Source organism: Dicentrarchus labrax, unplaced genomic scaffold (assembly GCF_905237075.1).
Source record: "Dicentrarchus labrax unplaced genomic scaffold, dlabrax2021, whole genome shotgun sequence".
Taxonomy (NCBI): Eukaryota; Metazoa; Chordata; class Actinopteri; family Moronidae; genus Dicentrarchus; species Dicentrarchus labrax.
In genome coordinates this window covers 4,002,244-4,030,022 of record NW_026136718.1, presented here as the reverse complement: position 1 = coordinate 4,030,022, position 27,779 = coordinate 4,002,244, and the positions used below count along the sequence as shown (strand labels likewise).

The following is a 27,779-nucleotide window of genomic DNA, read 5'->3' as shown; positions in this document are numbered from 1 at the left end:
GCACTGTTGTTACGATCACGATTACTCCTTATTATCATCATTAGTGCCGGTATTGGTGATGTGAAATGTCTCCGGCAGTGTGAGAAGCTGGTAGCAAAAATGTGATAAATGGCCCTGTTATTTGTGAACGTTAATTCTGTCACTGAGAAGAATGGTTTTCAGTTTTCTGCGGTACCATCAATCACCGGTGCTGGCGTCTGGTGGGGCAGGTTAGGCAGACGGACAGACGGGGTGAGGGTGACGGACATGCGAGGCAGACGAGCACTAAACTGTCAAGAGGCCGCCAACTTCCAACTGTTGACTTAAAGCTTGTAACCTCTCGGCCTCCCTGAGCTCATCCTGCAGACAGATTCCTGTATTTGTTTTTGTTTGAATCCAACCGGGTTTCATCATCATTATGACATAAATCAGCCAACGCTGGTGTAATCATTTCAACATAAAGAAAAAACTAAACTGTCTTTACCCGTCGGGCTGCAGTTAACGATTACTTCTTCATCAAATTATCTGTTTTCTCATTTTTTCTAATAATTATAACAGTGGCCGACTTAAATTGTGTTACTGTCGTACTGTGACCAAGATAGTCCTGGGCGGGACATTTTACACTTTAAAGATAAACCTGTCAGTGCTCTCTGGTGGACCAACTATGTAATGGTGACACATTTTTCTGATCATAATCCATTTTCATTGTATAAACGACAGTCCTTGAAGTGCAAAGTGAAGTTAAAGTTGAGGTTCCACATTTGCATGTCAGCTGGCCAGACTCTATCTGCTGATGAAGAGCGTCTGATATGGTCAAAAGCTCGAGAACAGCTTCTAGATGGACCTCGCAGTGAGATTGTTTTGTCACCTACCTTCCATGTTTGGCATTTCTTTCCTGAAATTTCTTGTTACTTATTCATGGGCATATACGCCGATATACCTGTGATAAACTAATATCATCAGATATTGGCCTGCTTATTTATCGGACGGGTACTAAATCCAAACAAAATAATTTATGATTAATCATAGATAGAATGTCAGGAAATGGTGCCCCACAAACCCCAAAATATTCACCATTGCATAAAACACAGAAAAACAGCAAATCCTCAATGATTACAATAATGATGATCAACCAGTCAGTCCTAGCTCTAGATATCTGGTTTATAAAGTAAACCATGATTCTGACTCTGGGATGAGCAGAAAACCATTTTGAAGTCAAAAACATCACCGAGCTGTTTTCTTTAGGATGAAACCGTGGCGGGCCCCCTCTCAGGTGTGTAAATCACTTTTGAAAGTGCCCTCTTAGCAGATGGCGCATCGCAGACATGCTTAAGCTGCAGTAAGTGACCCTGAGATAATTTGTGTGTGTGTGTGTGTGTGTGTGTGGGTTTATGTGCAGACATTGGGGGCGCCTTGAGCGTATCTCTGCGTCCCTATGTACATACGCGTGTGATTGCGGTGACGATGATGAAGACGACGGGGAGGAGGAGGGTCGGGTGGGTGAGTGGGCGATGATAAGTGCCATCTCACAGAAAACAGAACACGATTAGTCAGGAGATAATCTCTGCTCTCCCTGTCTGTGTGTGCAGTGTGGGCAAACTCCAAAGAAAACACTCTACTGTTTTCTTTACTTTTCTCTGCTTTCCACACACACTCACACACTCACACACACACACACGTACACACACACACACAGTAAACGATTACAGAGCATTAAGCAAGAAATGACACAGGGAAGAGTGGGTGTTGTGTTTTCTTGTGAGTGTGCAGCACATGTGTGTCTGCGTACAGCAAATGTGTCTCTGCGCTGTGTGTGTCTCTTTCTCTCTGCTGTAGGTGAACTCGTCATATTCGGGGTGTCGGGGTGTAGCCGTAGCTTAGCAGCGAAGCTTGAGGGTCCCCTGGCATTCCGAACAGTTCCCCCCAAGCATTCCTTCCCCAAATTATGAACATAATGACGGGGGGGAAAAACGCCATAGATACACAAACACTGGCCAGGCCAGTATTCACACTTTCCCCTGACCGGCCAGTCATTTTGACAGTGACGTCCATTACACACACATGCAGACACACACGCAGACACACACCTGGGATTTGGATCTTCCCATGCTAAATCTTTCCTACGTCTCCGTGCCACTGCTATGGTAATATCTGCTCTGGCGACGAGCGAGTTCGGTAATCTAAGCTTGGTGTGTTTATACATGTGTGGCCAGCGCAGGCCACCACCACGGCTAAACGTTTACAATAATAGTCTCCGAGTGATGCCTGTTGTAATAAAAGTCAAGCGTCTTGCCCGGTGCAGGGTAACCAATCTGTCGTGCTGATCTTATTATAGTCGAATTAAACTGTCGTGCCTCAGGCAGCGAGGCTGTAAACTGTGGAACTTGAACAAAAACACACTCGTGCTCGCCAGAACCTCCACTGCCATCAGACACAGGTGTGATACCGTCTGTGTACTCGATACACAGCCAGTTCAGCATGTGGAGACACTGTGGAGGGAATATACTGAACTCTTCTTGTGTGTTAACTGTTTAAAGGTCACTCTGCTAGATTGTGTGTATGTGCAAAATACTGTCTGAAATTGGCAGAACTGTAATTTAAATCAGTAACTTTCTGATGAGAGAATAAAGATTAATAATTAGACCAGACACTTGATGCTTGCTGTTTCTGAGACTGAATGCTAGAGACATAATTTGGTTGGAGCTACAAAAATATTCACTTCAAGAAGTTTAATACCCCTGCCCTTTATGTGTGATACACTGATATTATGAAACTTTCATAGTGTGAATATCTTGACCAAAATTATGTCAGTGTACATTGTTATAATGATACTGGATAAAAGTATTTAGACTGTTAAAATCTATTTTAAAATTTTACAAATTTACTCCATAAAATGTCTATAATTATGCTCCTGCTTATCATGAATTAAACTCTTAAGACAACATAGTTTAACAAAGTATTGTGTCTTATTAGTAGACTGTTGCATTAAATGACCCCCTTCAGAAGCCGACACCCCACATTTTTTATAAACCATTAAAAATGATAGGGGAACTAAAACCAATAAAAAAAGATCCAAGTTAAATGTTAGTGAAATAAAGGTCGAGCAAGATAGCATCAGCAAACTCTTGTTTATTGTCCCTACATTAATCTCATTCATTCAGCTTAGTTTGCCTCCATATATTTCCCCCAGTCATCCCCACCCCAGCTGCAGTGGCTTTATGTCTGCCCCACAGTTATAGAACCATTTTATTAAATACTATTGAAACATGCTTTATTGATATGACTCATTTACAGGGGTGGTCAGAATAACAGGAACACGTTAATATATGAAACTCACAACCCCAAGCTACAGTGAATCTGTACACCTCTATACTACATTAAAAGCTTCACAGAGTCATTGTTCACTGCAGTGCTGTTGCATTGTGCTGTATTGAATTATACAGATGTTGTTTTCCCCCCTGATAAAAAACTTTAATATTGCATTATAACACTGAACAGCATGATTCTGAATTATATTCTTTATTTCTTTTTTTCTTTTTTAAAGACAAACCAACCTAGCAATAATAAATGTATTTCTTATCTTTCCAATTACAGTAATAATGTGATATAACTATCAAAGTAACATTTAAAACAACAATTATTAAAAAAAGTAAACCCTAATAGACAACTGAATATGCAAATATTAAACACCGTGTACCGTGTGAGCCTGCACAGCTGGAGACGCCTGCTGTTGCAGAATACTTTTGGAGTCTGTTGCTGTGTATTTTTCTGCTCTGGATTGTGTCTTAACTTGCATCGATTTGGCAGACAAGGCCTCAAGAGAGCCTAACGAGAGCGCGTCCCAGAGACGGAGACGTTTCTCCGTGTGTGTGTGTGTGTGTGTGTGTGTGTGTGTGTGTGTGTGTGTGTCTGTGTGTGTGTGTGTGTGTGTGTGTGTGTGTGTGTGTGTGTGTGTGTGTGTGCCCTGCTCAGGTTTAAGAGACACAAAGGCATTACCAGAGTGTCAGTCAGCACCTCGCTGCCCTGGAGAGGGACACAGCAATAGACACACACACACTGTTACATAGAGTTAGCCATGTATTGTTGCAGGCCTGTTTTATGGTTAGAGTTGGTTCTTTTCTCATTTATTGACTTTGACTTGTGGGTTGAGTAAGAAAATATGGCCCATCATAACCACATGTGAAGTCTCAACGCTACTGTTCCTTATTTCTGCAAATTTATGGATCACGCTCTGGATGTTACTGTAGTTGTTGTAATTTAAAGAGTGCTCTGTGTTAAAGCCCTGTTATTCTCAAACGAATTAGCATGACACTGATCCTGTCATTAAGCTGCGCTTAGACGCGTTAAGTAATTGCTTTGATGAAAATTAGTCTGTGTGACTCTTCGAACTGCAGATTTAAAAACCATGCAGAAAAACCAGCTGACCACTCACACAGCACAGCATCGAAAAACAACACAATGGGTTTGGAAAGAAGTTCTTTTTTTTTTTTTTTTTTTTTAAAGGGTTAAAGGAGGCTGGGGTTTCTGGGAAGGACTTTGTTTTATGTGCAGTCACGCAGAATGTGTATTGATATTAAGAGTAGCCAAATATAATAGAGGGAGCAGGTCCTCTTCTGTTGAACCGATATGTTACAGTAGCCCTTCTCGGCCATTGTAGTTTCTCCTACATGCTTGGATTGGGAGGGTGAGGCGAGGAGGTTGTTATCAGCAAATTCAAAGGTAGATGCTTCGAAATGAGTCAATTTTTAAGGTTTAAAGTTTAATATAATGGAAAAATAAAAGGACTTCCAAACTAGCAAACATAAATAATGGGAGCTCTATGCTATCAAAGAGTAGATTTATTTTTACTCATGCATCTAAAGAATTTCAAAATCAGTGTTTAGTGATGTAGGCAGCATTTATATTGAAGTTTGAAACATGTTGCTTATCTGCATTTAAGATAAAGGCATTCTTCTGCTCTTGATACAGTTTTTATTTATGTACATTGAATTAATCAATAAAAAAATCCTTCCAGCCTTCCAACTGGAAAATGATCAACAATAACATTGTATAACTGAGCTATGAGTACAAGGTTTTATTATTTTATATTTAAAATAATACATTTTAGCCACCTTTGCCAGTCCTCTTTAGTGAGAGTGTGCACACAGCACTGGCTTGAAGGTTTTTATAAATGTTGGAACAGACCTCAAAAAGCCCCTCATTTAGTAGAATTGAAAAATAAAAACTGACAAAACAATGGGAGCAGAAAAAAACACATTCACACTCACACTCTCCCCTTCCACACACACACACACACACACACACACACACACACACACACACAAAACCAAGAACCTTAAACTGACCGGCACTAGGAGAGAAGGCGTTTCTCTTTCTGAGAATAATGGAAGTCTGGGCTCCAGCAGGGAAACATTCTCCACTGCATTTCATTATTGTATGTGCGTCACAACCAGTCTTGGAAACCGATTTCATCAAAGTTACTGAGTCAGTTCCTCCTGTCAAGAAGTGTTCATCTCTCTGGTGGTGCTTGTTGGTCTTTATCATTGAAATAGTGGAGTAAATCTAATCTTCCTTCAGTTTGACTAATAAAGTTTGATTCAAAATGCAACTTTACATGTGATCTAGACTCAGTTTCTGTCCTTGAAACCAGCCCTATAGGTCTGTATTCCTTATCAGACCCAATTGCTGTTATATTTATGTAATGCACTGCGCAACACTTTATTCTTCAGCGTCACCTGTTTGAGCCTCCCTCATAAGGTGAAATTGTTTTATCTGCCAAGAAATGTAAAGAATCCCGAACACTCTCAGACCTCAGTGACCCCATGGGAAAGAACATGAATGAAACGGCGACAACAGTTTGAACATGACTGGAATGAATTCATGCATTGATATGCATTCTAGCTGTTGCAGACATCTTTCACACACAGCAGCAGAAAAACGCTATAACAAAACCATCAACTTCAACGAGCCAGTGATTAGCTGAGAGGAGCAGCTGCCAGGCCTGACTTGGCAGAGCACCAGGAGTGTCATTGTGGTATGTTGTTGTTTGCTTACAAGTGTAACCGTGCTGGAAGATTGTCACACAATAGCAGCTCTCATTTTTCCATGCGTGTGTCTGTTGACACTTGCTGTCAGATTGAGCGATGATCCATGGCGGCTACGTGATGGGCAGGTCTCAGCAGAATTCCTCAAATGACAGTTACAGTTGCAAAAGATCTTTTATCTAATTGCTTTCCACAGCAAATCTGTGTCTGAGTGGCGGTGAATTATTTGGCTTAGAAATATCAATTTAATTGTTTTGATCGAGTTCCTGTCATAACTTTTTATAGAATTTCTGCAGAGATATTGAAGTCTCATTACTGAAGCCCGCCTCATCTGAGCAGTTTTGTTCTGCTGCCCCTTGGTTGGTTTCCAAGATCCAATGACAAAAACCCTTTGAAAACTAATAAAAACACACCAACTTTGTCTGTGCCCAGTTTCCCCCTCTATCTCGCGCAGACAGGAAGTGAACACCGGGTTCTGAATATGTGAATATGCAGATGAAGTGTAAGGTATCACTGCAGAGGAAGAGATTTCATATGCATGGCTTTGAATGGATCTCTGTGAGCCCGTGTCTGTATCCGCTCCCACGCGGCAAACTCGTAAGGCGACCCGGGCTGGACGGGTTGTGGTCGGCCTCGCCGGGAAGGCGGAGGTCTGAGAGGCGAGAGCTCTGTTGCTCCGGCGGCTGTGGTGGAGGAGCGGTGAAGAGGTGAGGACAGAGAACTCTGTGAAAAGATAAACAAGGGCGACACCAGATATGAGTGTGGACTCGTGTCTGCATTCACTTGGTTATGTGTACCAAATCAGGTTGCTACAATGCACAGCTCAGTGGTGCAACTATATCAATGCTATGGTGACATTTGGGCATTTATGACTGTGTGGATCACAAACAACATGTCAATGCACGTTGGACTGATGCCACATAAGAAAGTGCGCCCTTGATGAGATGACGGGAAACAAGAAGGTCAGACTCAACCATTAGAAGAATAATTTACCAATTCAGGTAAAACTGACAGTCTTTCTGTGTGTGCATTGCAGCTGATGTACTGTGGCTGTCCATATAGATTGTGTGCACCAAAAGAAAGAAGAAACTCCTGGGGCGCAGCTGTAGCTCACCTGGTACAACTTGCACCTCATGCCCTTGCAGCAGTGGCCTGGGTTCAATTCCTGCCTGTAGAACAGTCTAAAAACTTCTTTCAGATGTTATTTAAGTTACTCTGTATTTATTAGTGCAATTTAAAAAAAAAAAAACAAAAAAAAAACCTTGGTTTGTGAAGTGCAAATTCTTTTTTCCACAATCCTGACAGTTCTATTTATGCCATTGACCTTTTGGGGGAATAAATTCCAGTATACCAGTCCCAGTGCTTTCACAGAAAAGACAGGTGGGGTGCGACTGTAATCAAGATCATGTTCTGCACTACAGCATCACAGTGTTGAGAGATGGATTATTTCCGCTCCACTGTGTGTACTTTAATGACTATTGTGACATGCTTTGCTCTATCTTGGTTGACAGTACCACTGGTGACTGCCAAATATTTATTGATCTTCGCCGGTTTATCGATCTATTGTATCAATAATTTCCACTCTACAAATCCCCACCTCAAGGACCGCTGCTCTACAACCTGTGTACAGTTTGGCTTTTTTGACATGGTGAACGAGGCATTGTCAGAGCTTTTCATACTGAGAGAGCATATCTCAGCCTTATCTGTAACTTGAGAGTAAGTTTCAAACTGTTCCCTGCTGGTCTGTCTCTGCGAGTGTGTGTGTGTGAATGTAATGATACTTTCTGGAGCAAACAGCTGGATAGCCAGAGGTTGCGCTTGTGGTTTCGCCAGGTTGCTGTTGGATCGTGGGATAGTTCGGGTCAGCAGATTTACTTCCTACATGTTCTCCTATGAGCTGACCATCTCCTGTCCATCAGCCACTATCACTATGGCTATGTATTCTGTCCACATCAACACTCTCAGATTTTAGTCAAATAACTTGTTTCTCTATAGTTTTAACTTGGTACGGTATATAAAGTTTCACTACTTAGTTTTCAAGCAACACCTTCCTCCTCAGAGATTGGATTGCAGTTGTCTAGGCTGTCCTTTCCTGGAAATATTCCTGTTACATGTTTCTTTGACATTGTCTTTCCGTTGTGGTGGGATAAGTAGTGGAAGATAAAGGAGAGTCACTCTGCCGCCCTGCGTAACAGAGAGAAAGCCTTTCCATTGATATCCAAAACTTCCAGCAGAGCACTTCCCCTTCCCGAAAACCCTTCCCTGCCACAGGCCTCCTTCAAAGACCGGCCACTCCGCAACGGCCCGACCCCGGCATGCCGACCCCTGCTCCGATGTTCCCACCCTGGTGAGAGAGGCGGGTGGAGCCGGGCTGGACTTGAACCCAAGCAATTGTTTTCTGCTAACCTTTCTGTGTGTGTGTGTGTGTGTGTGTGTGTGTGTGTGTGTGTGTGTGTGTGTGTGTGTGTGTGTGTGTGTATTTGTGTTTGTGTGTGTCGACGTGGGTCTGTAAAAGTGTGAATCATGAGTTTCTGCTGATGATATGTTGCTGGAATTTAAGGTCATGTGACACAGACAGTAATAATGATCTAAACACTGAGGGCCACACAGAGGGAGACGCTCATTGTAAAAGAGATGAGTAATATTTAGGGCAGTGGTGTTGGAAAAGATTATGTTCTGCTCAGATGAGTTTCTGTAATAAAGACCAAATGCAGCGTTTTTAACACTTTGGGTTATGACACAGTGGTAATGTTATTTTTCTTTTCCTTTTTTTTTTTTTTTAAAAAAAACAGCAACAAAAAAAGCTAAGTGCAGAAAACAAAAAAAATTCCAAATGAAAAATGGGGGTAAAAAAGAGCGTTGCTGGTATTCTCTGCCAGCCTCACCTAATTTATCATCATCTATTACGTGACATTGGTTTGCCATCTTTAGCCACATGCAAAAATCTCCCTAATAACATCTTAACAATCATTGATTTCTGGCCACTAGGGGGAGCATTTTAATTCCAGTCTTCACTCTTTTTAACTCTCGCTATGTCTCCATGAGATCTTCAGAAAAATCTCTTTAGCGGAGCGGAGGGACGTGCTCACTCTTGGCTCTTATGCAGCAGATATTCCAGACGATGCGGTCGTTGTTAAGGTCGGCCACCGTTTTACGCGCAGTTTGCCTGTTAAATCGACGGGAGCTGCTCACGCTCATTGCTTCAAAATATTGCCCATGTATTGTGATGTTTGGAATCAGCAACAGCGTAGCCTTATCAGACCAATGTCAAACCTGTCGGCTATCCGGAGCCAGTTTAATAGAGATAAATGACTGAGATTGAATTCCCATCACGGCCCAGGCTCTGCAACACGTACTCCCATTAAACACGCGGTTATCTCTTCCCAATATGGACTGCCTAATGTGCCATCATCTCAAGATTGATGACTGGTATTAATGTGGATTACCGGATGTGTGTATGTGTGTTTCTTTATAAGTACTAGGTTAATTTTAGCCCCTGTGCAAGCACTCCTGTAATATCCGTAAGCCTCTTGCACATTCCACCGTCAACACACACAAACACAGCTTGTTTTTAGATATTGTAGACGGGTCACTTGTGATTGTAATGCACATTATCTGTGTGTGTATGTGCAATCCCGGTGTCGGGATTGTGATTGATCAACTTCCTTAACTGAGCCGCATACTTTGTCTGTTCGAACAGAGCAGAGTGGACTTGGCTGGCGCTCATATGAAAATATGAGCTTGTGTGCTGATTTATGTATTTGAATAAGAGCCAGATATTTCTTAATACAAGTATAATAGTTAAACAACCGACTGTAATTAAAGTGTGGCAGTCTAGTTTGTCCTCCAGGTTGTCCCCTCCCTCCTTGTCAACCCCTTAATTTAACAAAACTTACTTTTTTCCTTTTCTTTAACACCTTTTTAGAGTATTTTAAGAATGCATGGGTACAGAGATGGAGAAATAAAGGGGGTGGGTGTTGTGTGGGAGGCCAGAGACAGGAAAAGAGGGAGATGGTGAAAGACGCGGAGGAAGGCGTAGAGATAAGAAAGTGCTAATGTCTCTAATCCGCTCCAGATGAAAGCTGTTGGTGTGACGGGGTTGGGGAGGATGGGAAAGGTTGGCCACTCCTACATCACACCATCTTTTATGACTCGGCCTCCTAATGCTGTCAGACAAGCCATCACCATAGAAATTGAGAGAGCAAAACACACACATGCGGTCACAAACATGCACCTATCTGACTGTGGGGCAAAGGTGGTTTGCTCGCCCAGCTCACATCATAATCTTCGGTTGTCTTTGTTTTCACGGCGTGCCAGCGCTGGGTGGCTCTGCAGGTTTCTGTACAATCACCAGACTGTTTCACGCTTACATGGGTACTTTTTTGTTTAAATGAAAATCCAAAAACACAATTGAAGCGCTGTCGAGAGCAAACCGACAGGCGGCGACATAACCTGACCCCTAAAGCCAAACTAGAGGTCTGACTGGGTCTCTTCCACAACGGGACATTGGTCGCGGGGACTGTGTGGTGGGCGTGTTGCATTCTGTAGCAGTGAACTCAAACTACAGTGTGTGTGTACTTGGGAATGAAGGAACATGTCACCCAGTTTCTCACCGATGTGTTTTTATAGCAATGCTGCTCTATGGCACAGAGAAATATGGTTTGGATACACAGACAGTACTTGTTAGCAGATACATTCATTGTTTGTTTTGCTATGTTCATTAGATTGGCTAAAAATATCACCAGATTTATCCTAAAATTGTAGACCTTCCTTATAACATGAATGTGTCGAATTCTACAAATAGTAGAGTAATAGTCAACTGTTCAGCTGCGGAGACTTTTTTTTAGAGTTACAGGGCCAACTTTGCATCAGTTTTAGTTACATATTGAATCCAGTTAATTTGAAGACAAGGATGCAATGATCCTTTCCTTTTATCCTGCTGCGCTAGTGTCACAGCAATACTTTCACTATGTGAAGTCTTTGTCATGCACATGCATGCGTGAATAAAAAGCTGTATCCAAGATATAATAAAATAATCCCATATGGTAGACTGTGTGCAGCTGAAAATGGCAGTAACTTGATCAGAGTGGATAAAAAAAAACTTAAACAGGGTGAGATAAAAAAAAAAAAGTTTATTCTCTACACAACAGTGCTTGCAATGGTTTTTGCTTTACAAACAATCCATCAGTTTTACACAAGAAAACAAGGTCACAGCTCTTCTGAGCTAGCTTGTCTTCTTCTCTAATCAGTCCCTCAAGGATTTTGCTGGCTTTTTGTTGGGATTGTTGCGGCCTAAAATGTCTGACTTCACGACAGCTTTTCTCAAATTCATGTTGAAATGTTAGAAATGTCTTTGCTATGAAATTATGAAAGAAAGTGAAAATAGTTGTTTGTTTCGTAGAATTTATTAAAAATCAAAACCAACTTGTTCCAGAGAGAATAAACTTGCAGGTATTTTGGGAATGGGTCATGCTGCTATGATTGATCACACAGGTTGCTGTGATTGGACACAATTTCAAGGTAGGGCAGAATTCAAAGGGTTTGGTTGGATTTGTTTTAATTGCAACTTCCTGGAGGGTCTGTCTAAACACGCACACCCAGTCACCCAAAACAAGCACATCTCAAGGAACTGAGATACCCCAAAGCCGTATAATCTTTCTGTCTGGAACCACTGTCACCTCAGAGTACATAAAGGTTGCAGCAACCATTTTGAATTGTTCAACAGGGCATGTTCATATATGTACATTTTCTACCACACCTGGTTACGCATACTGTATCTGTGGCCAAGAAATCTCCAAGAGAAACTGATTTGTGACATGGACATACATACATTGAAAGACTAAATTGCCATCTATAATCCTTTTGTAAACACATTATCGGTTTTCAACCTCTGGTCGGTCTCCTACTCTGCCATGCTATGGTGCTCTTTCCCAGATCAATGCTGTTTTTGTTTTTTGTCATCCCTGTCAACCAAATAACCTTAGAGTCTTGCAGCCAGGACATCACACGCCCCATAAACCTCTCTAAAGAGACACTTTCAGTGACTCTGCAAGACAGACGAGAAGGTATTTATAACGGGCACCATGTAACTACCCAGCCGTAACCTGGATCCTGCTAGTTCTCCTTTCTCCACCACACACACACATGCAGCTGTTGTGCTGCTCCTGTCCAGGGGGTCCTGGGTGGGCCAGGATAGACTGACTGACTAGGGTTTGAGGTGGGGCAGGACTGCAGCGAGAGAGTGAGAGAGAGCGAGAAAGAGCGAGAGAGAGGGGAGGTTGTATAAATCTGGCATAATGTTGGATCAGAATCTGGGCTCCGTTTTGGTCACATGGCTCTGTGACAGCTCCCAGGGCAGTCAGAGCGTGTGTTGGTATGCGTTATTGTGGCTGACTGTGGTCTGCGCGTGTATTTATGGGAGTGTGTGTGTGTGTGTGTGTGTGTGTGTGTGTGTGTGTGTGTGTGTGTGTGTGTGTGTGTGTGTGTGTGTGTGTGTGTGTGTGTGTGTGTGTGTGTGTGTGTGTGTGTGTGTGTGTGTGTAACCAAAGAGAGGTAGCACCTGCAGGGGCGGTGGTCTCCAAACTTCACTTCTATTTAAGGATCATGTGAGGGGGGTTGTTGGTGGCTTCCTCCGCTCACAAGGACAGCATTCATCAAGCAAGTGGTGCAGGGTGGGTTGAGAGGGCGGAGGGGTATGGCGGGAGTGCTGCCAGATTTAAGTGGGGTCTGTGGGTATGTGAGAGGGAAAAGGAGGATGGAGCGGGATGGGGTGGGAGAAGAATGTGCCAATTTGTCAAGTTTTACCTCCCACCACCCCCACCTTCTCTAATCAGATGGGGCTGGCTGCTGATTGCAGCCAAATGGCTCGGGCAGCAGCTGGAGTTGGGGTGGGGGGTAAGGTGAGAGAGGAAAGATGGAGGGTGGAGGTGTAAAGGGGATCAGTTTGGTCCTGGCAGGGGGTCTCAGATGTGGGAGGTCCTTCCTCACCTCTCCTCTGAACACTCACTTTGAAGTCATCTGGTCCTGGTCAGCTGATAAAAAAGTGATGGAAAAACAAGGGAGAGAGAGTGAGAGAGAGAGATTTTATCTCTTATTTAGGATTCTGTTTGTGGTGTTGACTCGCCTCCCTGTGGGTTGTGAAGAAGGCTTTAGTGTTTAGTCCACAGTGTATTTTGTGGCAGTTTGACAGTTTTAAATAGTAGTTTTTAGGGTTTTAGCTGCTCATCATGGTCCTGCTATGTAGGACGTTAGAGGTCTGTCACAAGTGAAACCCAGGAAAGACATGACCATACAACCATGTGGGAAGAATAAAAAAATAAATGTTATAGAATATGAAAAGAATAAATACATGAATAAATAAATAAAATAAAGCAATGACATACTGCTTGTAGTAGTGCCTTTTTAAAAAAACAAATAGATCCAGGTTAAATGGTTTTGTGTTTGTCTATCATGTAAACCATCAATTCTTTAAACCATAAACAAAATAAAACAAAATAAAGTCTAAAAATCAGAAAACTCAGTTCTATAATTCAATTTTATAATTCAGCAAAACCAATGCTTGAATTTAGTCCAGAAAAATGATTCCATCGCTCCAAAACCACCAACAAAAACCCAAAGCATTCTTAAATTCAGAATGATTTAACTTCTCCAATAGAAAAAAAACTCATAAATGCATCATTACACAGACATGCACAATGGATCAGTGGACTTCAGGGTGCTGCCTTGCTCGGGAGACTCTCCTTCGTATTCAACAGAGAGAGTAAAGCAGGCGGGTGCTGACAAATGAAATGGGTTAAACTGTACATTATGAATTGCTTTATAAATGAATGTCAGGTAAATTCTATGAGTTGATTCAGAAGATGATGTTTCTTCTCTTGAATTAACTGCCTTTTATTATTATTCTATAACAACTAAATGGTACAGTTCGACTCAACTCACTTTTGGTACCTTTACTTTATTGTAGGCGGAATGTAGGCGGAACTGATCACAATAGCAACTCTATTCCAAAAGATAAGAAACAACACGTGGAGCTTTACTTTCAGTCTTGAGAAGCTACAGCCCTTTATTCACTCACAAACTGTAACCTACACTTTACGTTTATTGCCAGATTGACAACTTTACTGCTCTCTCTTCCTCTGCACTGATAGCATTCACCTCTCTCTCCCTCTCTCTTTCGCTCATCCACACACTAACTAAACACACAAAAAGGAGCTGCTGCTCTTATAACAGAAGATGTGAGGTGATGGTGTTCTTGATACGTCTGCACTTCGTCAATTGCAATTGACCATGGTGTGGTTTTGCCATTTTTGAGGAAATACAAAAAGTGCGTTCGCTATTGATGGTAGCTTGGCTATTTCAAAAGGCATGGATTGTGCAGGATGTCCCGTGTCATGCAACCAATTAGTGGTCTGCACATTTTTCACGTCACCTTTTTAGTATCAGCTCAGTGAAAAAAAAAAAAGTACCAGGTGCTATACATAATAAAAATAAAAAAACGAGCCAGTCGAGCCGTACCATTTGCCGGATAAGCAGCATATGACACTCCTGTGGTTCAGATACATGAGACAGTACTCAGCTTGAAGGGGTTGGAGGGTTATAGGGTTATCTTATGTTCTTTGGCTACACAATGTGCTCTAATTCTATCCTGCTGGAGGTGATTGTGTGTGTTGTGTTGTCATTAGTGGGTTACAGCTGAAGACATAAAAGGTTTATTATGCATCCGTTGCTCTTATTATTTGAAATTTAGCTTTGAAAAAGGTGTTTAAAATCTAAATGTTGCTTTTCATAGACACATTTAAATACTGATTTTCTGTCACTATAGTGTCTGTAATTGCATTTATCCCACTCAGTTGATGGTTGTTGGTCTTCTCTTTGGCCGTGTCCGAAGTAATGTAAAAACATCTTTGTCTTCATTTTGGTCTGTCCCTAAAAAAACATGCTCACTCTCCAGAGTGGATGAACTTGAAATTGCTGGTCTCTCATTGTAGTTTGGACCAGAATTACAACGCTTTACTAAAACAATGATGTTGCGTGCACAGACTGGGTACAGTGTATGTGGCTTTGTTGCATGCAGCCAGTTTTCGGTCTTCTCCAAGTCTCTGTGATCTCTCATTTTGCTCTCTATGTCAGTGTAGCTGATCACAAAATGCTGCTTTTGGTGTTTTTGTTCATGCTGCAGGGTGACTTTGTGAAATACTGATTCAGCGTAATCACATCACTCTCAAGCTTGTGCAGTTGACTGACATCCTGTATGCACTTTCTGTAGCTCTTTCTAGTGTTATACTCCCAAAGCCCCCTGATGAAATCCCTGAAAAGAGTGTCACTGATGACAAAACTCTTTCTACCTGTGTATTCATGTGCGATTGCTCCACACAGCCCCCGGGCCGTGACCGCAGCCCACTGCAGTAAGACCTGTTGCCATGTTAACATGTCTGTTTATATTTGTGAGGTGGGAGTGATTGATTGGTGGTAAATGTCTGCAAGGTAGATCTTGTGATGAAGGGAAGACAGGAATGAAGGGGTTCTTCTTTTCTTGATTGACTTTTCCAGGGAGTTCCCATTCCAGGCGCTCTTATCCAATGCTAAAGGAATGGGGTGTACGACTGCACCTCTGCACTCCTAATAAACACTACTATACTCACATTATCATACTTATTACTGACCAGATTGGTTCCTGTCTGTCTTTCCACTACAACTCTTTGTAGAATGTTTTTAGTCGTAACTCTTAAAGTACTAAAGTGCGGAAAAATATGTGTCTGTCTGCTATTTGGTGCTGAGCATGTTGTGTACCGTGGGTTTTTAAAAGCTTTTCCGCTGAAAGTAGCTGCCTGCTGCTCCCAGACAGTGAGATGCAGATTTAGGTGATAATTTTCTTCTCATCTGATATATTATTATAAAATTATCATTTACTGCTGTTTGTTTAGTCTTTTAATAAGGAAGAAATCCAAGCATTCTCTGGTTCCAGCTTCACAAATGTGAGTACTTGCTGCTTTGCTGTTTTTATATATAAACTGATTATGGATTATGGATAGCCTTCTTGCTGCTGCCTCTTGGCCAGGTCGTCATTGTAAGTGAGGATTGGTTGTCAACTGGTTAAATAAAGGTAAAATTAAAAAAAATTTTGGCCACCACCTGTTCACACCAATGCCATCAAGAGAAAACGGTGCAGAGAAAAAGAGAGAAGAAGTGAAAGAGGTAGAGTGGAGTGCCGGGAGGCAGACAGGGACTTTCCAGACTCGACTGCATAAATCCTGATTTTGACAGCTAATCTCCAGCTCTCTGTCTACCTGCCCTAACATACGCTCTCACAGCACGTATTTCTCCACAAGTGCACTACCCACCCTTCGTCTCCATCTGTCTCTCTCAGATCCACCTGATCTGTTTGACTTGTATTTGTTCATTGCCATAGCTGCAGCAGTCTCCACGTTAACCGAGCAGAACATGCCTGTAATTAGACACAAAAACTGCAGAGATCAAGATATGATCGTAATGATGAGTGAACATCAGTGTTGGGGAGGGGGGATTAGCGGGGCGATGCATGTCATGCCATGTACAGATCCCTGATCTGAAAAGTGAATGTTGTTGACTTTGAATTTGCTTTTATGTTCAAGGTACCCAAGTTTATTTTTTCAAATCCTATCTTTAAAGCTCTCTTCAAGTAGATAATTTTAGTGTTCAGTCTCATTCTGTGGCTGTCTCTGCACTTTAACTGTGTATACAGTAAAATAAACACCTGAGTAAATGAGGGAGAAAATCTTTTTTTAAAGGCATACTGGTACATTTGATTTTCTGTATGAAAGGTGGTTACCAGGAAACACAAAGTTCACTGATGATTTTCATCCCATAGTGAAGTTGAGTTTTAATGGGACTAAATCTAAATCTTCTCACAGGATGAAGATGAATGCATCTTGTTACTTTGAGCAATTTCTGTTGCAGCTGGAAATCTGAGAACCATTCTGTATCATAAACAATAAAGCACTGAGTTCTCATTTTCAAGTTTTTTTTGGGGGGGCAAGTCTGGTTTCCACTACATAAACTTTTCCAGTGGCTTGGGAACCATTTCAGGAACTTTACCTGTGCTTTGAGTGTCAGACTAAATGTAGCTCTTCCTGGCCCCAGACAACTCCCTGGCCCAGGAACTGTCAAGGCGCAGTTTGCAGTGCTGAATGTAATTTATTGGTCAAACACAAACCTTGTGGCTACTACATAGCTTTATTCACACTTCTGATTTTTTTTTAATGGTTATGTTCTAAACCAGAAATGAACAACCATTAAATACTCAGCAGATTTACTAATTACTAATTGTGAGAACATGTATAGTTTTCAACCTCTGCAGGCCTTATTTGCACCTTGTAACATCCTTTTCAAATCCATTATTGGTTTAATTAGTTTTAAGTTTTTGAAATGCAGTGGGAATGCAAATTATGATGCACAAATGTGACTTTTAGTTCTTTTCGTGTGGCCCTGATGTATCAGCCCAGAGTCTCTTCGAATGTTGAGGTGGCGGACTGCGAGACTGCGTTCGTGTCCCGTCACAGACCTCCCGTCACAGAGGTTCAATTTGCCTAACCTCAACCCTGCCTTAACCATAGTTGATTTTCAATGATGCTTTGTAATCCCTGGTCAAAATCATCAAATCATCCATCTGCATTCTTGTCTGGTGATTGTCTGGCCTGTGTCTGATAATACTCCAAAAGTCACACAGGTGCAGTCAGTGGACTCGCACATGATTCTGTTTTTTTTTTCTCACAATGGATGTCTACATAGTCTATACAGTCAGACGTTTGCAGAGTTCGTGGATGATGAAATTATGTCATACAGACCCTTGGGCTCTGAGTTTTTATCGAGAAATCAGTCAAAAATGGTCAAAAAGGTAAATTGCAAGTGAACATGGACGTCTTTCAGTCTTTTTGTATTCTAAGACATGCATATTTTTCATTATACCCCATAAACTAATAGCCTTCATTATCCCAACTATAAAAAAAAAAAAAACCTCATGTAAACCATCAGAACTATGTAAAGCTATTCTGGGAACTCATGTTAAACAGACGCTCTATTTATAAACTCACTATTTGTATTTCCTTCCTTCCTTCAGGTACACTCTGTAATTAAAGCTCTTTAGAGGCTTGTATTGTTTCCGCTTGTCACTGTGTCTGTATTTAATCTTCATCCTTCAAATGTCACCCGTTGAACACAAAGCACTTTTGTTACGAGGTGATTCTTGGCAACACTGTGTGTATTGTATATACTGGGCTATTTGAGAATTTCGGACATGCTCGTAATGTATGGAATCACACACTGCAGTGCTTTTTATCAGTGAAGTCACACATGCGAGACAGTCATACCTGTAGTTGTACCTGGAAGGGGAGTGATCCATTTTAAGAACACTTCGTTCCCAGCGAGAAAACACTCTTATCTTAGAGTCAAGACGCGTTCCAGCCGGGTGATGCAATGTCATGCATTCACGCCTCTGTCTCGCTCTTCCTGTCACTCACTGTTCACTGTGTACACCTCTTACTCTTCTTTGAATTTTATTGTGTCTGCATCTCAGAGAAAGGCAAATTGGCACACTTAAAGGAAAATAATAGCACTTAGTTTTTCTAACAGGTGTGTGTGTGTTTATGCATAGACGAGCTTGAGTGACACAATTTCCAACAAGACAGAACTGGAGGTGGAGAGATTCCCCCTCAAGTTTCATCACAACACAGCAACATGATGATGGAGATACAGCTCTGTTTGGAGAGTGGGCTGTTAGCGTGGGCATGCATACAGCAACAGTAGCTTAGGCTACGACAGGTAGCTTGTGAAAACAGAAAACTGTTGAGTACTTCAAAATCATGTTGAGCTTCAACAATATAGTCTTTACTGACCTCTGAATCACAGAGTAACATAATGAGTAGTGTTGACTTTAAAAATTTTTCACATTCACCTCTTCAGGTTTAGACTTTCTTCGGGTGTTCTTATTCATCCACAGCCAAAGAATTGGCAACTATCTCTTCTAACTTCTTTCTTCTGCTTCTTCTAAGTTATTTCTTAAAGGACCAGTGTGTTGGATTTAGTGTCATCTAGTGGTGAATATTCAGATTGCAACTAACTGAACACCACTTGCGTCTGTGAAGTGTGTAGAAGAAACTACGGTGGCCACAAAACTCGCAAAAATCTCAAATGTCCCTATCTGCAGCCAGTGTTTGGTTTGTTCCAGCTTCTCCAATGTGAGGCTTTTTTTTTTTTTTTTTTGGTCTCATATGAGTGTAAAATGAATATCTTTGGATTTCGGTCTGTTGGTCTGACAAAACAAGACATCAACTTGGGCTCTGGGAAATTTCATTCATTAATAAAATGTAATGTTCTAATGCAATATATCTTGAAGTTGCTTAAAAAGAATGCCAAAATTGTCAGCTATGTCCTCACCGGAAAAATGGCAGTTCATAATCTCTTTAAATGTTTAGATTGTCCTGACAATCAACCTCTTGTGGTGTTGTGAATAATGACTTTTTTTGCTGCAAAATGTGTGAAGGAGGAGGCTGGACTGGGTGGATGTGAGTACAGTGTGTTGACTGGAGATCATGGTTCTTTATGGCAAATTTCTCATTTGGAGAGGAATCAGATGAGCATCATCCATATAAACTATAAAACCAACCTGTAAAAGCCAGACTGAGGCAACAGGTACCATTTACAAACACATCTAGGCTGCTCCTTTAATGATCTATCAAATAATGAATTCCCCAGGCTTCTACTTTGTTTAGCGTCTTTAGCACAGCTGCAGCTGTTGCAGGCCACTGCTGTGAAGCAAAAGGTTTATTATTACAAAAATTACGACCTTAAAAATGCTTGGCCCAGCCATTATTCCGACCTTCAGATTACTGATGCAAAGAAAAACATTCTCCGACACTGAGAGGAGCAGCGCTGCACAGAGGCTTCGTGTTTGCAAGGGAAAGTGGGATATATGTATTGGCTACATAATGCAGATGAGTGACACTGCAGTTCAGTTGATGAAAGAGGAGTAATTGATCTGTCTGGCAGTGCGTGGGTTGCCAGGTCGGGTCTAAACCTCTCTCTCCTGGAGGGAATTCAGCCTGTTTGTTTTTGCCCTGTTAACACACGACTGCTCTAATTTCAGTTGGTCTGTAATGTGATGAGTAAAGGTGTAATTGACTGTGGTTTCTCTCCACAAACCCCCACCTTTGCTCATGTACACACACGCATACGCGTACACACACACTTTCTCTCTCTCTCCTCTGTCTGTCTTCTCCTCCATACCTGCCTCTCTTTTTCCCTCTCTCCGTCGTCTCCACCTCCAGGGCGTCTTCGTGATTTCTTTATTTGGGTGTTTGCGGTTGGCAGGAATGTGTCGGAGTTTCAGTGTTTGACAGCGTAGTCCACAATAAGGAGAAGTGATGCTCGTAGAGGGGCAGTCCAGCTGCTTTCACTAGCTTCTTCAGTAATTTCTCTGGAATCTCAGGTATGGTGGCGGTTTACCACCGTCAGTGTGTTACTGTAGTGATCCCTCTGAAGAAACAGCAGTGAACCAGGGAGCAGGTTGGTGTTGTGTAGGGGTTGTTTTGGGTTAAAGAAATTCAGTAGAAAACCTATTAATAATTTTGATTTTAAAATATCTGTAACAAGAATATGGGTGAAAAAACACTTTTTGGAGGGTAAAAATATCATTAAAAGATGAAAATGTGATACCTTACAGAACATCAAGGAATGTGTCCACTACCTATAGTCTTTCCAGCAGGGAAAGGGAAAGGGAAAAATAGACACATTACATATTTTTACATACTTTACAGCATACTTAAAAGCATACAGCATAAAATCTATGTAAAAAATATGTAATGTGTAAACTGATTTTCAGTTTATAGTAACAGGGTCCTCCTGTGGAGAGGACAGCTCAAAAGTCTCCAATGGTCTATGTGATTGTGCAGTTTTCAGGTGATCATTTATTATTTAAGTCATAGAATAGGTACAATATGTATTTTCTGTTAAGGATAGAGATAACAAAAATTCCCCCAAAAATTGTGTTAAAAGTCTGAAAAAAGTTGAGATAAGACAAAACTGACTGTAGCACCAAAAAATCCAAAGTAAATTCCTTTTCTGGTATAATTTTTACATTAGATTCATTAGTGGGCGTCAATAAATATTGTTAACTGTCAAACCAGAAAAAAGTATTTTATGGAAATATGACAAATTTCCTTCATTTATTGCCAAACTATTTTATTTGAACATTTTGTAATGATATTAAACGCCAAAAAACAAGGCAATGCGCTACTAATACAAAAATAATAATAATACTGTAAAGCTCTGACCAGAAAATTTTCTTTTATTTAGCAAACATAACAATTTAAATTGGTCAAAATTATTCAAATCAGAGTGAGGTTACTCCAAAAATAATTAATAGTACTTAGTAGAGCTATTAAAAATGATGACATATTTTTTTGCAATTTTTCTTTCTATGGTCTTGAGGGATTGACTTCTTCTTATCCCACAACAGAATTCTTCATTCTTCTACCACTGTGTGTGTATATACAACTTAATGCCTTCATATTATCCTGTATGGAAGGCCATGCAGGTATGCAGAGGGAGGCCACGGCTGAATAAATGCAGCTCATATTTATACATCTGTCAAGACGCACACCAACACTCTGCTATATGTGAGCGCCCGCACACACACACACACACACACACACACACACACACACACACACACCACACACACACACACACACACACACACACACACACATACATGTGCAGAGTCACATTCCCCAGTTTCAAGCATGCATTTCAACAGGCCTTGTGTGAGCAGGAAATAAATGAAACCACTAAATGCAGCACGTATATCCTGTACATTTAGAACCTTTTAAACGGAGCGCTTTTTCTCGGGTCGGCGGTGGACCCCCAATGCTGACAGAGCCTGGCTGGCTTCCCAGAACAGAACAATATCTGCCAGGTCGACCGAGGGGCCCGGCAGCCACCCCCCAGACACAGACAGACACACACACACACACACACACACACACACACACACACACACACACACACACACACACACACACACACACAAACACACACACATATATACACACACAGCAGTGTACAAAAATGTCTGGCCTTTAAACCGTCAGCGCTCAGGCCCTGCCTTACATAATGACAGAGAATGGAGGCATTAAGGCAATTTGTTTGATTTAAGTTGTCAAGGCGTCCTGGACCCTGCCCCTCTCAGCTGGTTTTGATACCTGGAGTCTGTCTGTTGTTGTGTGTCTGTGTGTGTGTGTGTGTGTGTGTGTGTGTGTGTGTGTGTGTGTGTGTGTGTGTGTGAGACACAGACCTCTTCAGTGTTGGAAAAACAAGAGGAACGGAGGATCTCACACACAGACAGGAGGACAGAGAGGGGATATCTGGGAGGGAGGTACTGTTGTAGCATAAAATAAGGTTTATGAGGTCCAGGGAGAGGGAGCAGTGACAAAGCAGGGGGAGAGAAATGTGTGAGGAAGGAAGAGGTGGAGGAGGGGAGGAGCTCCACAGTGACGGAGGAAGAGCAGAACCTGTGAGTGCTGGGATTACATTATGTCCCCCCCCTCCCCTTGACTGAACATGAAGGCAGGTATTGTCTGCTTCAGGTTTAGCTTCATCAGGAGCCAGTATCCTCTGACGCCGGCTGCACCAGTCCTGGCCTGAACGACATTTAATTCAAAACTTACATAAAGAGAAAAGAGAAAATATTGACAATGTCATTTTTATACTTGTTTTAATACTTTTTATACTTTGACAAAAACCTTATTTTTTTACTTTATAAAATAATCCATACTTGTCTAAACACAAGTCAAAGTCCAAGAATTGTGCTTCAATAAAATGGTAAACAACATTACAAAACATTCAGTGCTAATTTTTGTCCATAGTGTAGTCTCCTTATAGTGACACATTACATTAAGTGACAATTTGAAAAACCAACAAACAATACAAATGGTCTTATATTCATAGAGCATGTGACATAACGGTCCACTGAAGAGACGGAAAATTGCGGCAGATGAAAACATCAGATCTGTCTGTGAGACTGTAACGTTCCTCACATGAAACAGACAGAACATTGTTTTCCACCGTTCGTCCCCCTCTTCTGCAGTGTTTCACTGCACTCAACTCCTAATATTCACACGATAGTAACGGATGGAAACGCTAAATAATAACAAAATAATTAGCATTTTCTTTTCCCCATTTTTCTGGAACTTTTTGTGGTACATTTGGATGGAAACCTTGGTACTGATATAGAAATGCTTGCTCATGGAAAATGCTGTAACAAAGTATTAAAAGCTTTTGTTTTAGTCCTTTTATAATCAGACATTTACTGGGTACAGTTTTAAAATGCAAAGAAATACATTGTTTCTCTCTATTTCAAGTCATTACAAATGAAATACTTCAGCTTTTCTGGCAGACTGAGTAAGGGTTTTTGAGAATTCAGTTTCTGAATGGATTTTGTACTTTTTGAATTTTTACAAACTGAAAGATAACTTGATACATTTTATGTTGGCTAGGTAATATGGAAATATATCTGATCGATTCAGGTCTGCTCAGAATGATTAATTATACCCGTTCCGATCACAGTGCTATGTTTTTGGTACACATGAATAGATTTATTACATCAGAATCAGTTTTTTGCTGCACTGACCACATGTTTGTAAATTTGAAGATTTGAAGTTTCACTACATCAGGTAGTAGTAGTAGTAGTTTTATTTCAGAATACATTTTTGCAGAGAGACATTTATTCAACAGGTTTCTGGGTTGGTTTCTACAAGTATTGCCATTACTGTGTCCACCCTTTTAGTTTTGCTGTAGAGAACATCATAACGTGACTTACAGTACAAGCTGGTGCATAAACCGTCACCTCACCTTCTCTTGAAAATGATGTCAATGTAAATGCCAGAATGCAAAGTTAAAGCGTGAGTGGAGCGTCACAGGTAATTACACTGAGCTGTGGAGTGTAATTGAACCTGATCAAACCTGCTCACTGTGTGTGTGTGTGTGTGTGTGTGTGTGTGTGTGTGTGTGTGTGTGTGTGTGTGTGTGTGTGTGTGTGTGTGTGTGTGTGTGTGTGTGTGTGTGTGTGTGTGTGTGTGTGTGTGTGTGTGTGTGTGTGTGTGTGTGTGTGTGTGTGTGTGTGTGTGTGTGTGTGTGTGTGTGTGTGTGTGTGTGTGTGTGTGTGTGTGTGTGTGTGTGTGGACTTTGAGTGGAATAGAGGCCCAGTGTTCTTTGGTCCCAGCTTCAAATAAGGGGTCTTTATCTGGCCGTGTGTACAGGGCTGGTGTGGAAGCACTAAAGGGCCAAAGCGTTTCCTCCGTACAGACGTGGCTCATGCCACTCGCTCCAGGTGTGGTGACCACTAAGCAGCACGGCTTTTAACCGTCACGCCTGATTTGGAGCCCGAGGCCAACCTGGCACTCACGCAGGCACACACAGTCCAAGCGCACAGTGTCACACAATCATGCACGCACACATCCATTTCAAGTGCTCATTAAGCTCCCTCCCCTCTTGGCTCTCAGCAATGGAAACAGGCATTCTGGGAGTTGGAGTATTTAGTTCAAGGTGTGACATTTCTGACCGGCTCTGATGGACAACACATTCCTCGATTATGTTCTCAGTCATTGTCCCCCCCACCTTCGTTTGGGGAAGATTTTGGTGGCTTTGTGTGAAATGTGATCTGGAATTTAGTTTTTATGTGATGTAACAAAGGTAGCGACCTTTTGATCGATTGCTTTGGCATCATTTTGTTTTCACATTTGGCAATAGGGTATCAGGGTATCAGGGTATCAAAGGGTACTTTAGAACCTGAGACCTGGGAATTCTGTCCCTCACTGTACATCAGTATTGGTATATTTGTGATTTGTTCCATGTAATTACTAAAAGTTGGTGTGAACTTGGGATAGCAGTTTTGAAAGTTGATTAGTGATAAAGTTAGCTGTTAAAATACATCAAATCTAATATGTTCACAGCAAAACTATTTTCAATTCTCTTGGGCAAAACCAATTCAAGTGTGAAATCAGTCAAATCACACCTTCCACGGTGTCTTAAATATGTTTTGAAAGGTCTTACAATTCGATTGGATTGTATGAAGTTTTTCTTTAAAATGTAACCAATACCAATTTTCCTTCATATCCTTTGTACCTTTTTTTTGCCCGTCATAAATTACATCCATAATGGTCTTTAAAAAGGTCATAAATTTAAGACAATGTTAACTTTAATCCTGTCTTCAAAAGAAATTAGCTCTCACTCTGACAGCTGATCATTGACATAACACATCATTTAAACATTTAACTTCCAAAGGTTTTTTTTAAATATATATAATATATTTAACCAAAACAAAGTACATTATGTGCACAGGCCTAATAAGAAACTATGCAGACTGTGTGGCAATGCAGAGCCTGACTGTCGCAATATTATTTCTTTGTTTCTTTTTCTGGGATTTCACCAGGTCAAAACTGTCACTCATGTTTTGAGCAGTCTCAAGTCTCAAGTCCTCATTTTTGTTACTGAGAGAGCAAAAACCAGTCCAAATCTTATTTCTCAGGTTCAAAGCTCTTTTTGTATGAATACTTCCCAGAATTAGTATAAATTCTAAGTGTCTTTTTCTCTTTCCCTCTTTCTTAGATCTCCTTCGAGTTGGCCGAGTACACCGCTAATGTGGATGGTGTAGGTACGCTTCGTCTCCTGGACGCCATAAAGACATGCGGTCTGACCAACAGCGTAAAATTCTACCAGGCCTCCACTAGTGAGCTGTACGGCAAAGTTCAAGAGATCCCTCAGAAGGAAACTACGCCCTTCTACCCTCGCTCACCTTACGGTAATACACACATACGTAATGTGCTGTAGATTCATGTGGAAACACACACACACACACACACACACACACACACACACACAGATTACCTAACAGTTTCTACCTTGCACCATTTGTCCAGCGGTTGCGTATGGCCATGTAAGGGAATACAAACTCCGATAGCTTGATACCTCTGCTGCACTTTTTCCTTGTGAATAAGTGTGTGTGTGTGTGTGTGTGTGTGTGTGTGTGTGTGTGTGTGTGTGTGTGTGTGTGTGTGTGTATATGTGTGTGCGCTTGTGAGTAAGTGAATAGAGGGTGGGCTTCAGTGCTCAGGCAGCTTTTGAGCTCTCCACACACCCCGAGGCCAAACGTCTGACTGAAGAGTGGAGTGGCTCTCGCTTTAACAAAGACACCTTTATATCCACAGCACTCAGCACTCACTTTCAGCGCACACTCACACACACACACACACACACTTACACACACATGCAGGCTGTACACGTGTGTGAGCGATCGGGTTTCATGTTCTCTGTTGTCTAAATGCTCTCCTCACTGACACTTTCCCCATCTGTCAGCGCTCAATCTGAGGCTGCATGGGAGGCGCATACCATCCTGAGGAGGGCTGCTCCTCTATTAATTAGACTTTTGGAAAGGAGGGAGGCTGGGGTTACTATGGCGACCTCCCTTAACCTCCAGTGTACATCCTGACCTACGGCTTAATCAACGGGCGCCTCCCTTTACTCACTCTGGTATTCCCCTCATTACAGGAGAAGGGAGGAGGAGGAGGAGGAGGAGGAGGAGGAGGATGGTGAGAGGAAAAGAGGGGAGAACTTTTTGTACAAGCCTGCTTTTGGTCAATCAGCAGGAGTCTGTGGTTCACGTTCCTGACGGTGAAATATGATCTGTGGTACCGCTGTGTTCAACTATGACATGTAGTGTAGTTACAACACAGAATCTTTCTCTCTTTTAAGGTCTTTCTGCAGCTTTGAGAAGAGAGGATTGTCACTTCATTTGTAAGATTGAACTGTTGAACACTTGACTGAGTGAATAAAAGCATCACAAGAGTGTGTAAAGTCTGATTGTGCATTTTCATAGCCTGCAGAGGAACGACTGTCTATCTGAAAAGACTGTAGGGGTTTACATGAAGTGATATCTCCTCACTTTTCTGTTTGAATGTTTGGTAATTATATGCTTCTGTCACTCCGTTTCCTCTGTGTGTCTCAGGTGCTGCGAAGCTCTACGCCTACTGGATCGTGGTGAACTTTCGAGAAGCCTACAACATGTTTGCTGTCAACGGGATCCTCTTTAACCACGAGAGCCCGAGGAGAGGTGAGCTCACAGCACGACGCTCATCCTGCTGTTCTATGACACCGCCAAGTCGTGGTTGTTGCAGCATCTGATAGTAATAGAGGAGAAGAGAAGACGAGAGTGTACGCTGCTTAGAGTGCATTATTAAAAGATTGCATTAGGGCTGAGCTTTGTTTTTGATTAAACTGATAACAAAGGTTGATTAAACTATTATTTTATCTGTCCAAATATAATTACTACAAGGAGTTTTTAATGGGTTATAAAGTTATTCTTAAGAAGAGTTTACATTTGAAATCAGATGAAACAAGGCAGTGGAAACACTACCGCTTTTGTCCACACGGAGCGCCAGAATAAAAAGAAATGGAAGTTCCTCAAGGCCGCTTTAATATAACTCAAACGTAAAGTTTAACAAATAAAGCTCAATAATAAAATAAGATTATTTTTGCAGAACAACATCTGGCAATATGCTGCTAATTATAAAGGAATATTGGAGGCACTCCTAAAGCAGTAGTTTACCATTTCATTGCTAAGGCTGCATATTTTGGACATTTATCAAGTCCCACAGTCCTTTTTTAGATTAGATAGGGTAGATCACAATTTAAAGCACTGGTTATTAATCAATTATGGACCCCAGAAAT

The 27,779-nt window shown here is 41.5% G+C and overlaps 1 protein-coding gene across 1 annotated transcript in view; it reads left to right on the top strand.

The window, feature by feature from the left end:
* The window catches only part of gmds (GDP-mannose 4,6-dehydratase), a 169,962-nt gene that overhangs the window by 30,261 nt on the left and 111,922 nt on the right, over positions 1–27,779 (top strand). The window contains exons 5-6 of the mRNA XM_051377883.1: positions 25,662–25,854; positions 27,058–27,162. Of these exons, the coding sequence (XP_051233843.1) occupies positions 25,662–25,854; positions 27,058–27,162 (298 nt within the window). The remainder of the gene's footprint in view (positions 1–25,661; positions 25,855–27,057; positions 27,163–27,779) is intronic.